Source organism: Trematomus bernacchii, unplaced genomic scaffold, assembly GCF_902827165.1.
Source record: "Trematomus bernacchii unplaced genomic scaffold, fTreBer1.1, whole genome shotgun sequence".
Lineage (NCBI taxonomy): Eukaryota > Metazoa > Chordata > Actinopteri > Perciformes > Nototheniidae > Trematomus > Trematomus bernacchii.
This window is the reverse complement of record NW_022987801.1, coordinates 1,560,813-1,574,494: the sequence shown is the minus strand read 5'-3', so window position 1 is coordinate 1,574,494 and position 13,682 is coordinate 1,560,813. Positions and strand designations below refer to the sequence as shown.

The window sequence follows — 13,682 nt, the reverse complement described above, 5'->3', positions numbered from 1 at the left end:
AAGCTTCTGGTGCTTTTTTAAACACGTAAACAAATAGCTGTAGGCGATAGAGAGAGGGGGGGATATAAGGAAAACACAGACACTCATCACCGAGGTCACAATATCAATCGATCCAGCAGAGCAATAGCCTATAGGCAAAACACAGAAGATCATCAAAAGATATGACATAAAATGAACTTACCAAAGCTGAAGTAAATGGTCAACTTCATTCATTTTCTTTCCGTTTTACTGATTATAATCGCTATACGCTGCTCTCTCTTGTCTCCTCTTCACAAACAACTACTATTTTCGCGGCACACGTACTTACAGCCAATCAGCTCTCTGAATTATGAGATTAAGTTTGGTAGGTATGTCAGCACAGAGCCCCTATGGTGATAATTTTTTTGCTGCACACATTGAATAGAAAAATACTCTGAGCATGCGCAGTGTAGTTTTTACAGCAACCATTCACTTTGACAGTGAGAGAGAGGGGCTGGATCGGGGCTTGACCCACATCGCTCAAAACGGCTCAATAGGCACACTGTAGACACTAATTAGAAGAACACAGACTAAAACAGCAATGTACAGATGAATCAGATGATTAAACATGACCTTAAAATATATTTTAAGATGTATTTCTTTCGCATTTATTTGCATTATTATTAAAATGGATACTGATTCCGTTAAATGCCAAAGGTATGCTTTATGTTCAGGTATGTGGTGTTTCCCGCCAAGATTTTTGTGGGAATACACAGCATTAAATAACAAATGTGACATTGAAGTGGTGTGGAGGCTATTATTATATAACATTAGAAAGACTGATTCTTATTATTACATTATAAGCTTATTGTGCTCATTTATGTGGCTGTGACTTTGGAATAAATAGACTCAATCACCCCCCCCCAAGTTTTGATGGGGAGGATAGGAACGAAGGGAAAAGTCACATGAGAAAGTGTTTAGCTTGCAATATTGAAAGTAGCAAGGTCAGATGCAGAGACTGAGAGAATACAAAGAGGTAGTCAGAACAGAATAGAATAGGGCAAGTGATTGGATTTAAAGTAAGATATTTATAGTAAGTGAAGACTTTCTGGGAGAGCCCGTCAGGGACGGCATAGGTTTAAAAGGGTGATTACGTTAAAGGGGACCTATCATGCAAAATGCACTTTTGTACGTCTTTTATACATGAATATGTGTCCCCGGTGTTCCAGGGAACTCACCAAGTGTCAGAAAACACAACCCTCTCTATTTTCCTCCATACCCAAATCTCTAAAAAAGGGGCTGCAACGGATCTGATAAAAACTGATCCAGATTTGAACACGGCGCTACGGCTATTGGGCCAATTCCACCAATCAGGAGGAGACAGCCACGGCCATTGCCGTTCGAAAGCGCTGGAGACGCTGTAGTACATATGCCAGGCCTGTAGGTGGTGCTGTTCTCACAGAATCAGCCCTTGCAAAAACAGGGGTAAAATACTGCACATTGAGCGAAATGAGGCATGGCTAAAATGCATGATCTGTTTGGTATTTTGAAAAAAAAAAAGTATAAATATGCCTTATATAGGTATGGTCCTACACTATATTATTATAATATAGCATGATAGGTCCACTTTAAGTGAGTGACGACAGCTTAATTGTCTCATTCCTTCCTATGAACTTACTATATTATCCTAAAAATGGTGGCAGGGACAATTTAGGGCTTTTGAACAGAAAATATAGCATTTGGTTGTTCAAATACTAAGATGTTTACGTTGTTTTGGTGTAAAAGAACAGAAAAATAGATGAGAAAGTTTGAAAAAGGTTTATGTGAGTGAAAAAAGGGAGTCAGAGATATTGTGGCTGAAATGAAGCTCATTCCTGGTCAGGTGCTGCCATCTGGTGGCCAACAGGGTGTGGCACATAAGAAAGAGAGATTAATGATACATTAAGGTTTGGCTCCATCTGCTGGACATATTGTATATTATTTCAGTCAGAACTAGAACCGCACACGACACTGTGTTCAAATTTAGAACTATTACATTTAACACATATTTGTATATTTAAAGTATTACACAGAGAACACATTGTATCAAGAGTACAAAAGTACTTCAGTGAATTAGCAATTCGTTTTTGATAATTTAATCATTTTATAAAAATATTTATAAAATATGGCAGATTCCAAGATAACAGTACTCTAGAAGCCAGGCTCAACTGCAGACTGTATTCAGAGTCAACAGAGGGAACAATGGAGAGGAAACAATCGTTCAAGAAGAAGAGGTAGGGAGAAAAATGGGTGTTTTATATGTGGACTTACGGGACATTGGGCCAGAGATTGCCCCACTCAGCAAAATCCACCAAGATATAGCCCCTCGCAATATAGAGGAGAACCAGTGTTTAACATCAGTAAAATTGAAGCGGATGCATGTGTCAGGGCTCTGACAAATATGTTCCAGGTTTTGTCTACACAGGTTCAAACAGCTGAGAAAACACCAGAGACTCCTGTTGGACCAGGTGATTGGGTAAAAGTAAAAATCCACAAGAGGAAGTCGTTGGAGCCTGTGTGGAGTGGACCTTGGGAGGTTGTGGAACGCACTACACATGCACTCCGGGTTAAAATTAAAACAGGAACATATTGGCACCATCTTACACATTGTGTACCTGCACTGCCACTTTCCAGAAATAGCACGGCAGTTAGAACTGATTTGACAGAAGCTGAAACAAAACAATAAGTAATTGGACATTTTTAGAAACAGCACCAGGAGATGAGTTAACTCAAGAATCTTTAGAGTGTAAACAGATAGGGAAAAATACATTTTTACACTCAAACAATTTGCATGTCTGGATTATGGACAGGGCATTTAAATAATACGAATAAGTGTTCACTAAAAGTGATAATATTAATAATTATAATAGAAAGAAAACATAGGCCTACTCTTGAGTCAATTTACATTGTTGTGATCTGTTAGTATCTGCTGGTTTTTACTGTTGTTCTAAGTAAAAGTGGGATTTTAACGGGGAATATATGGAGATGTTCTTTTTGTAGTGTGTGAAAAAATGGTGTTTGTAACATGTGAGTATTTCAATTTATAGGAGAAAATGGTTTACTGAAAGAGCTATTTTGAGTAAATATGTTACCAATGGTTGAAATTAGTTCTGAAAAAGGAGTTCTGTAAGGCAAGGCAAGGCAAGTTTATTTATATAGCACCTTTCAGCACACGGCAATTCAAAGTGCTTTACAAAATAAAATAAAATACATTGTAGCTAAAAGCAACTACAGAGATCATTCAACAAATAAAATATTCAGCTTTTTCAGCTAAATTCAGCAACAAATGTTCACAGTTTACAGCATGCGTACGCATTTTCAGCTGGAAATGCATTTTCTAGTATTTATTTTGCGATCCAGACATACCAACATAACCAATCAACATAAACTTCCTACATTCAAAAGGAGTGTTCAGTGTAATCCAATACAAGAAAAAGATGTGTCCCATTGACCAGCAATATATAGATATGCATGGCATATCCTCCCTCATGGCATATATTTATTGACAGCAAAGTGAGACTTAAATGAATTTATTAATTGACTAGATTAAAACATTTTAAAACCAAGATTATTCACACAAAATAATAGTTAAGTAAATATAATCTAATGCATTTAAAAATATTCAAACAATAATAATCTTAATACAGTACAAGTTGTCTTTGCTGGCTACCCTTTACTGTCAGTGATGTTGCCAAACAGAAATGAAATGAATAAAAAGCTATGACTATTTTAGAGATGTTCATCTCATCATATAAATGTAAAAATAATTAATATTTGGATGTGCATGACTGATGAGGGCATCCAATAATACACAATTAATAAACCAATTAGGTTATAATATTTGTAACATTATACCTATATATATATTTTACATTTTATAGAGATGTTATCAGTGTATTAGCATTAAAACATGATCCAATCAGTGTTATCTGTGGGAAAAGATATAGATCCTATTTTAAACTCTTAAGTATGGAGTTGATGAAGAAACTGCAACAATCTAATATAAACTTAAATAATAATTATATAAATTGAATTCCCTGATATCTATACAAATCTCACTTATCATTTAATTTTGATCTATATCATTAGGACACATTCATTTTGTTATTAAGATGGCATTTAACAACCAAGACAGATAGTATGATTAGAAAAAGACAGAGTGGAAAGGGTTGAATTTATTTAACCTCAGTGTGCTAGAAGGTACTGCGTCCCGAGACCTGGACTGTCCTTCTGCCTGTCAGACGGCTAAGACCCCGATCCGCCTGAGCAAACAAAGACCTGACCCAAGCAGGAGACTCCTCCTTCTCCATCGAACAGACAGAGAACCAGAGCTGAACCAACAACAACAACAACAAGACTGCATCCAGAACTGCATCCAGAGCAATCTCCACCTGTGGCAGCCAGAACCAAAGCTCCATAAAACAGCAAAGAGACTGTAAAGGAGGAGATGAAAGGAGGAGATGAAATGCAAAGCAGTACAAGAACAGTGGCATGATGAGTGGCTGCAGATGTAACTGGGCAGATGGCTGCATAAAAGTGTTACAGCGGATGGATTAAAGAGCTGATGGACAAAGGGGGAGAAGTCAGAATCAGAGGAGTTGGTCGAGCAGAATGTGAGGAGGTAAACCAGAGGAGACGGGAAGGGAATCAATCGGAATGAGTGAGTTTGCACATAAACACACTTATTCACAAACGCACATAAAAAGAACCAAATTTAAAGAAATTTAATTTACTTGATAAATAAGTAAAGATAAAAAGTTGTATTACCCATGAATTAATCAATTGGTAAATAAAAAATAGCAGTAAAGAGGAAACTATTAAAGTAAAATGAGAAAATGAACCTAAACACACTGAAGGTACTGTGGGATAAAGGGGGAGACAAATGATGGAAATATTCACTACACTTTAAGCAGTGGGTGTTCTGGAGTTAGGAGTACAGAGTAGAACATATTCTTCAATCTTTTCATCATGTTTACAAATGATTCTTTTAAAGTTTTTATTCATGTGTGAATTCGGTAGTGTTTTAATTTGTTAGAGTATTGATCTACAGTTTAAAACGGAGAGTTTTAGTACCCAATCTGTCATATAAATTTGTTAAAATCAGACATATTTATTTATATAGGTCATGATAAAGGGAAAGCTAGTACTAAACAAAATATAAATTAAATTTCAATTTGAGGTATTGGTTTCACCATTGTACCATATATTACTATAGGAGAACTTTAAATGTGGAAATAACTGTCGTTTGTAGTCCAAGATGTAGAGTTTAAAATAAAATAAAAATAAAAAACAGCAACATTTAATTTTGAAAAAGCAATATAATTGGAAAAGATGTGGGGCCTTGGATCACCCATTGTAAAGGTGCATATTATTGACAACCAATAAGGAGAAGGGGTCACTCAACCCACCCTGCAGTGGTTTTAAAAAAAATCTTACTTGCAGCTTTAAAGGGAGTGCATGGCACCAGATTATGAGTTTAAAAGACAAGTGTCACCACCTCCTAATGGACATCCATTTAATAAGTGATGACCTGAAATTTAGAGATGTTATTTATAAAAATATACCTGCCATAGTGAAAACTCCTAAATTCTATTAAATTTACAATTTAAATAAAAAAAACTACAAACTATTGATGAAATGACTTCTGTTTTTAAATCCTTGATAAAGGAAGGAGTGATTGTTACATGTTCGGACACCCAAGGTTCCACACACTGTTAGGGAGGTTAAAGGTTTTTCTTTAAGTAGATCAGAATTGAAGATAAATTAATATAATGAATTATGAAATACATGGCAGAGCTACACAGATCCTAATAATGTTTTGACTCAAGAAAATAATTATATGCACAAGTTTCTGAAATAGATCTATTAGACATTTGAATATAGATTAGGTGTTAATAAACTGCAGTAGTAGTACTATAAGGAAGTGAAAATGTTGGCTAACAAATTTCAGGAAATGTGGGAAACAGCTGTCCCAATGAAAAGTTAGAGATGTCTTGAAAATTATAGTTGTAATCGTGAATTAATAAATGATGGCGCATATATGACAGATTTGTGTAGACAAAGGATACTGGCCTATGCTGAAATATCAAAGTCTCTGCAGAGCTTGACACATGGCAAAAAAAAAAGAAAAAAAAGAAACTGAGAGCAAATTACCTTTGACCCTGACTGACAGTGTTACTTGAAAAAAGCACTGTCAAGGACTGACTCTGGGGTGTACCTGACCAAACTTGACTTTACAACCAGACAGTGTGAGTGTGCATGTATGTCTTCATGTGATCAGTGCAACTGCATGATTTAAAACAATAACTAACCAAGCATGTTTTTGGACTAACCAACACATTCTCACTCCCAACTCGGCCTATGTTGACGTTATGTCAGGGTCCCTGTCATCACTTTCCAACGCAAGGGGCGGCCCTTTAGCGTCAAGTTTCAACTATCAGGGAGTCCCATTGACTTGCATAGAGCTCCCTGAACGTTGGTAATAGACGAGTTGGGATCGCGGCGAAATGCTCTCCGCAGATCCATTCTCACAGCGTTTATCAACCTTTTTCTTACTCAATATCAAGCCACACTTATTGTTTTTACTTCTTTATTTTAATTGAATAATGTAGGACTTTTGTTGCCGTCAGTTAGGGGGAGAGTAGGGGCTCAGAATACTGAAATCTGTATTGTTTCATCGTTTTTTCCTTCTAATTTTGTATTCTTTTCTAAACCACACACTGTTATTTACTCAAAAATAAGACACAATTATCCTTGTGTTTATTTATTTGTTTGATTAATAAACACAAGTTGGAGTCCGTCAGGACCGAGGGTCGGAGCAGCTCATAGTAGTTGCTTTAGAGAATTTTACACCCGGAAGTAAGTATTCTCTCCGCTTGACAAACCGACAAACCCCGTGATTAGTCCTCAAGCTCTGGATGTTTGAGTGGCAGTGCGCCGAGGGTTATGCCGAGCGTCAAACAGCACTTTGAAATGGGATGGAACCACGGCAGACGATCCAAAACTGGATTCGAATGGGTCCACCACCCCCCTCCCCCACCCCGTCCCCAGAACTACACAGGCTGGCTATTGTGTGTTTCGCAACATGTTCTATGGCACGTCTCTACTGGGAATTGTAGTTTTAAAAGACGTTTTCGTATTTCCCATAATAAGAAGTTGCCAGTATTAAACTGTGTACATCCCTGGAGGTTTAGGGGATCGGAAACACTCAAATTTAAAACATATAATTAACCTGTTAGACCCCAAGCCTGTTTTTCAGGTCTCAGGCTCGAAAATGACATTTCCAGAACAAATGACCATAACTACACTTCTAAAAGGGGAAAATTCAAAATATTTTTTCTATGATAAGTAATGATAAACCTGTGAGTTGGATGTAGAAAAGTCAGGATCAATATAGATGTGTTTTATTTTAAAGAGAATTCAGATTGAACATAGTAAAAAACTGTCAATTTTAGTGTCCGTCCAAAGATTATTTTTTACTTATAGTGAAAACCACCCTTGAATGATGGGATGGTAGACTAAAAGCTTTAGGAATCCAAAGTACAACATATAATAAGTACCCTGTATCAAGATTGATGCAAAACAAGTGACATTTGACCTTTTTAGAGAGGTTTAGCAAAAAAAACTCCACCTCTGGGGTCATTTGGGGTGGATTTTCCATATCTATAGCCCCCCTTAGTCGATTTTGCTGATTGACATCTCTTTTTAACCGCTAGAGCCAATGGCATCGAGGGAAAGTTCCACATACACACACAGGTTACCAAATAAGGAGTGAGAGAGACGCATAGAAAAACCGGAAGCTGCGCTAACCTCTGGTGGCTACCATTAGTAGCACATTTTTCTTCTCCGATCTTTGCATAAAAATGGAATTATGGATTATCAATAATTTTTTCCAAGTAACAGACACATTGCTATAACCTATGGATTAACCTTCAGCCGCGTTTTTTCTCGTTTTAATGTCATTGAACACTACTTTTGATCAGAATAACAGCTAAGCATATCTCCGTGTTTTGCTACCTAAAGCTACTCGTGTGTTGTCTGTATTTGCTTCCCCTGTCACGAGTTCTGATCGCTCAGTGATGATCCTTATATTTCTATAATCTGTGGACTCTCAGGATGTTATCTAAGCTTGTTTGTGCAGATCCAATAAGTATATCGATCGGTATAGCTAGAGTTCTGTGCTAACAGCCTTAAGATATTTTCGCTCGTAGCTAATTCCACACTACAACCAACCAAACAGACTCTCCTTAATATGCCGCTCTATTTAACCTGCCAGATCTCTCTCTATGCATTGCTTGCTGCTGCTATTGTGCAGCTACTTCCACGTAGCTGCTGCTTGCCTGCCCCACCACCACCCCAGCTTCCACCCCAGCTTCCACCTGTAGGCTCGGGGGGTTAGTTATTTAATCATCACTCATCGTGCTATGTATATCTGTGGAGTGATGAGGCCCGAGCCTAGACGCCAAATTCAACTATATGCTGCTTCTAATAAACATGTTAAAGAAACACGTGTGTTGTCTGACTGAACTGTCAATGCTGCAAAGTCATAACTCCACTCTATGATTCTATCCCACATTGAATACTGTTGGACAAACTGGTCGTTTGCTTGTGCCACAAACCTTAAACCAATAGAACAGCTGTACAAGAGAGCTATCAAAGTTTTTGACAGAAAGCCAAATTCATACCACCACTGTATCATCCTTGATAAACACCATTTCTTGAGTTTTGACAATTTTAAGTCTTTTAAAAGTATCTGTTTTTTTTATAAATGTTTACATGGACTGCCCCCCCTCCCTTAGGGGAATTTATCCACAAAAAACACACTGGACGCTGCACTAGGTCAGAAACCAGAGGAGACTGTGAAGTCCACCACAGACGGACCACTTTTGGACAAAATGTACTCTCCATTAAAGGCAGCTCATTCTGGAATAGCCTCCCAACTGAGATATTGGATTGTCCCACTCTCAATAACTTCAAAGGTCAACTAAAAGAATGGTTGAGAAACAAACAAACGTGCAATCACCGCTAAATGCACTTTAATACAGGGGTATCTCCTTTTGCACGTTAGGTAGCTCTTTTATCTTCTCTTGCACTTTATACGTCGTAGCTGCTACATTGTACTACCATGTGGTTAATGCTTGTATATGCTGCTCATGCTCTTTCTGCATATCATGTATTTATTGTTGCTATGTATATAAATGTCATCTTCTTAAATGTTGTATGTGAGGGACTACGGATGGAAATTAGCTAAATGCTAAAATCCGGCATATTTACATTTTGAAGCATTAATTGTTAAAGATGTTCATCAATGTGCATTGTCCCTCTTTAGATAAACGAATAAATGAAATGAAATGATGATATGATAGTGCTTACAAGGAAATACATACAATAGTTGTTTGAATATTTCTTGATATAAAAGTTATGTAAGAAATATCTCTTACAATTCAACTCATGAGTCAACACAGTGTAATCAGTTTAGTTGGATGGCCAGTGTCCTGAGTTCAAGCTCGTCCGCCTCTTTTCCCGCCACCCCACCACTCATGTCCTTTTCCTTGCTTTTGAACAGCCTCCCCAGTTTCATCGACAGGGGTGTTCAGGGCGGCGCGCTCATTCCGGTATAGAGCATCCGCGGTTAATGTGTCCGGTCCGGGTGAAGGTAGACGTGGTCCTATTCTCCGAGCTGGTGTCCTCGAAGAGCTTGCCCATGAAGCTGAAGCCGACCTGGCGAATGTGGGAGCTGCTAGCAAACACGTACACAATGGGATTGACCGCACTGCTGAAGTAAGCGAATGCCGTGACATTTGGACGGGCTGCAAGGGCGGCTGTAACAGTGGATTTACTGTCCTGCAAAAGGCCCACCACCTGTTGAAGGGAGAAGAGGGGGGAGATTAATAAATAAATCACATAACTGCTCTGGTAAATTCACCCTCATGGATATTTCCACAGCTCTTACTCCATCAATTGAGCAGAAGAGCGTCAGAGTGTCATACTCAGCTCAATTGTTCATTAGAGTCAGTTTTACTATGCCCCTCTTTTCTCAATTTGGGTTAAAAAATAAAAGATGTATTTATCTGTAGCAGTTTCATATAAAAAGCTAAGAGCCACTGTAGGACTTTAAATATGGAAATATATCAGCAGGAAGTGTTGATTTTCAGTCACATAATACAATATTGAAGAAACAGCAAAGCAGAATCAGCTGCATAGTGTGAATCCTCTGGCCTCTGCTTATCTATGAAGTTCCCCTGGGGCCTGAGCAGCATTGGGATTTATGGGAACAGCAATAAGCTCAAGCTCCCCCTTCAGCTTGGTCAAGGAGGAATTTATTGTGGCATGGTCACGAGAACATCTGAAGAACACAGGATCGAGGGACTCCAAAGTGGAAGGCACAGGGATTGTTCTGCGGACAGGGAGGAATTTGAGGAAGACCGAGGCAGTCCAGCAGGCGGAGACTTGGTTGAAGCACAAGGACCTCATTGGGAGTGTGGCACAGGGCAGGGCCAGACTTGGGAGCGCAACATCCATCCGACACGGAGATGCTTTCACATGGAGATCAGTGAAAGCACACCAACGCTACTGAAAAACCCATCATGTTGTTACTAGGTGGGTAAGCGGCTGAAGAAAAGACCAAAGGACTTGGCTCTCCATGGCCCGAGACTGGGGGATGACAGTTGACCTGGAAAGGTAACAGAAGATTCCACCACACAGCATCAAGTCCACTGAAACCAGACCTCATATTGGGCTCTGAGGACACTAGACAGCTCATCTTGATGGGGCTGTGCCCTATGAGGAAAAGAATGGAGGAGGCGCGAGAGAGAAAGAGGGCAAAGTACCAGGATGTAGTTCAGGACTGCCGCAGGATCAATTGGAAGACCAGGTGCATGCCAGTGCACTCAGCAGGACCTATGGAACGCTGTGCATCAAGGGAGCATGCAGGAGAAGAGCCATCAAGAGCAAGGCAGCAGAGAGAGCATCTAACTGAAAAAGGGTGACCAAGTTTGAGCATCAGAACATGTATGCAAGAACTGAAACACCCTGGTAGAACCTTCAAGAGGGGCTGAAGGATCCACCGGGTCAAAATTGGGTGCTTGACAGCGGAAATGACAACAAAGCGCATAGAAGTAAGTTCTGGGGAGACGCAGGAGGAGCTAGGGCCGGAGGCGATCAACAGCGCCCAGATCCTCCCAGTGTCGCCCACAGCAATGGACTGTATATTGAAAGTGGACATGGTCACCACAACATCATATCCTTGTATTATTGTCTTGTTTTAACCCGTGGGAAAACGTCCGATACCTGCACATAAAGCATATGTATGGCATATAATAGAATCAGGAGACATTTCTAGCCCATGTAAGTCAAACTCTGATCAACAAAATTATGAGTAAAACTCACCTCTATGATGTTGACGATGTGATACGGCAGCCAGAATACTGCAAAGGTACAGATGACCATCAGGATGAGACGGCTGCCTTGTGCTCGGCCCTGGAACTTGGCACTCTGCAGACGACAGATGACGGAGGAGTTACAGGTGTTGATGAGGGAGAAAGGCAGCAGGAAGCCCACGATGGTTTCAAACAGGTACTGGAAGACCCGGTGACTCTTGCTCTTCCAGTGGTACGGCACGCAGAAGCTCAAAGTGATATTGTTTGGTAAAGTACTCCTCATATCCAGTCTGTAAATTAACATAATCAATGTTCGAATGGATTAACCAGCCCTCATTACAGTATTACCATTACAAACTAGCCTTTATAAAATGAGAAACTTGATATATTTCAAGAAAAGACACATTTTTGTCTCACCTGCGGTAGAAAGGCATCGGGACTGACAGGAGCAACGCTAACACCCAGACAACAAGCAGAAGAATCAGGAGGGAGCGCTTGGTTCTCATTGTCTGGAACAGAAACGGCCTGGACACGGCCAGCCACCGGTCCATGCTCATCAGGCAGATGAGGTAGATGGACGCGTACATGTTCACACTCGATAGGTAATGCACCAGCTTGCATGCTGCCGAGCCAAACTCCCCAGCCTCGTCCTCCAGCCAGGTAGCGCAGGAAAAAAGGGGCGCTGAGCAGCAAGAAAGCATCCGCCATACTCAGATTCAGCACCAGCAAACAGGTCACTGAGCGATTCTTCACCCGGCACAACACTGTCCAAACAACAAACAGGTTCCCAGGGAAGCCCAGCACAAAGGCCAGGGTCAAGATGGCGATGCCGACCATGTGGTTGATGGACAGAGGAACAGACGAAGAGGAGGACTGCTGGGAGATGGTGGTGGTGATATTGGATGCCATCAGGAAAGCCTGAGAAGAATCTGAGTGAGGCTTTGACCACTGTGACATTTACACAACCTTTTGAACAGAAAATGAATTAGGTGCCAATGTGTGTCAATGCTTCGAAAGGTTAAACATGTTTTTACCTTATCTGCTACTCCAAATCTACACTACATATTTATAGAAAGTGATGTTATCAGCAAACATGGACCTCAAAAGATCATTAACTGCCTTTTTCCAGATGGTAAGGATTGATACGATATCACTTTTTACACATCTTGATAACAAAGATGCTTGAAATGTTTCACCCTATAAGACTTTTGTGCGCTGTTTGAATTGTGTGCATCAGACAAATGGAAAATGACTGAACATGAATAAAAAAGAAATACCTTTACCTAATTTCTAGATTAATGTTTCACTTCCTGTATGTTGTCCCTACTTCTATTTCATTTGTATGCCATTTGCCAAATAAGACAGAGGGGAAAGCTTCACATTTCTGATATATCTTTTAATTTCAAGTTTTTCTGATCAGTGTCAAAGGACAACCATTGAAATGTTAGACGAATATTTCCTTTTTTTCTCTTATACATGGGAAGGACAGTTCCTTATAAGTAGAGGGCACATGTTCCCAAATTGTCTCACACATTATTCTGAGTGTTAGTGCAGTTTTAGACCAACAAATTACTAACAAGGCAACTTACTGTAAATATGAAAACTGTGAACTTTTGAACTTTATTCTAAAAACTAAAATCTATATTTAACTTCAAAATGTTCTTGTCTCCGGACAGACAGCAACAGAGAGTTGCAGTCTTTGTGTTGGAAAACAAAATCAGAAACAGTCATGTTCATGAGTATTTTTAACTTAACATTTAAGTTTTTTCTGACTGATTTAACATTTTTAATAAAAATATACAGGAAACTTATAAAAGAGATTTCAGTCCAAAAATGTGTATTAGACGTGAAATGTTTCGGTCAGACTCCAAAATAAATATATTTTAGGTGTAATATATTAACAAGTAACATTTGCATACTGACCTTACTGCTGATCTCTTTAAAGCCCACAACGGTAAGTCCACTTGAAAATGTACAAATGTAACCTAGTTGAAACCTTTCTGATCTGCTGTTAACTCCCAGGCTTTCTCCTTGAAGAGTGTGGAGAGAAACAACAAAGTTCAAATATTGTTGTAGCGGTTGTTCCTCCTACTCATTGCTTTCTGCTTATATGATACTGGTACTGTATGCATTCCAGCTTTATCGAAAATATTTTGACACCTGAAACCTGTGTGGAACACAAACAATCGAGGCAGCAAAACAGTTCCTCCTTATGACAGAAAATAGTGAATATCATGGAGAGAAGAAATCTTGTAGAACTGGTGGGATTATTTCAGAGAAAAAACAATACAATTATCATCACAGGTG

The 13,682-nt window shown here is 39.3% G+C and overlaps 2 protein-coding genes across 7 annotated transcripts in view; one reads left to right on the top strand and one right to left on the bottom strand.

The window, feature by feature from the left end:
• Positions 1–13,682, top strand: part of LOC117498040 — an 84,582-nt gene that overhangs the window by 20,644 nt on the left and 50,256 nt on the right. The window lies entirely within an intron of this gene.
• LOC117498046 (leukotriene B4 receptor 1-like) lies at positions 9,011–12,800 on the bottom strand. The gene is given in 6 exon segments (XM_034150097.1): positions 9,011–9,583; positions 9,585–9,638; positions 9,640–9,858; positions 11,386–11,665; positions 11,793–12,013; positions 12,015–12,800. Coding segments are annotated over 6 exon segments (1,209 nt in total). The 5' UTR covers positions 12,333–12,800; the 3' UTR covers positions 9,011–9,466.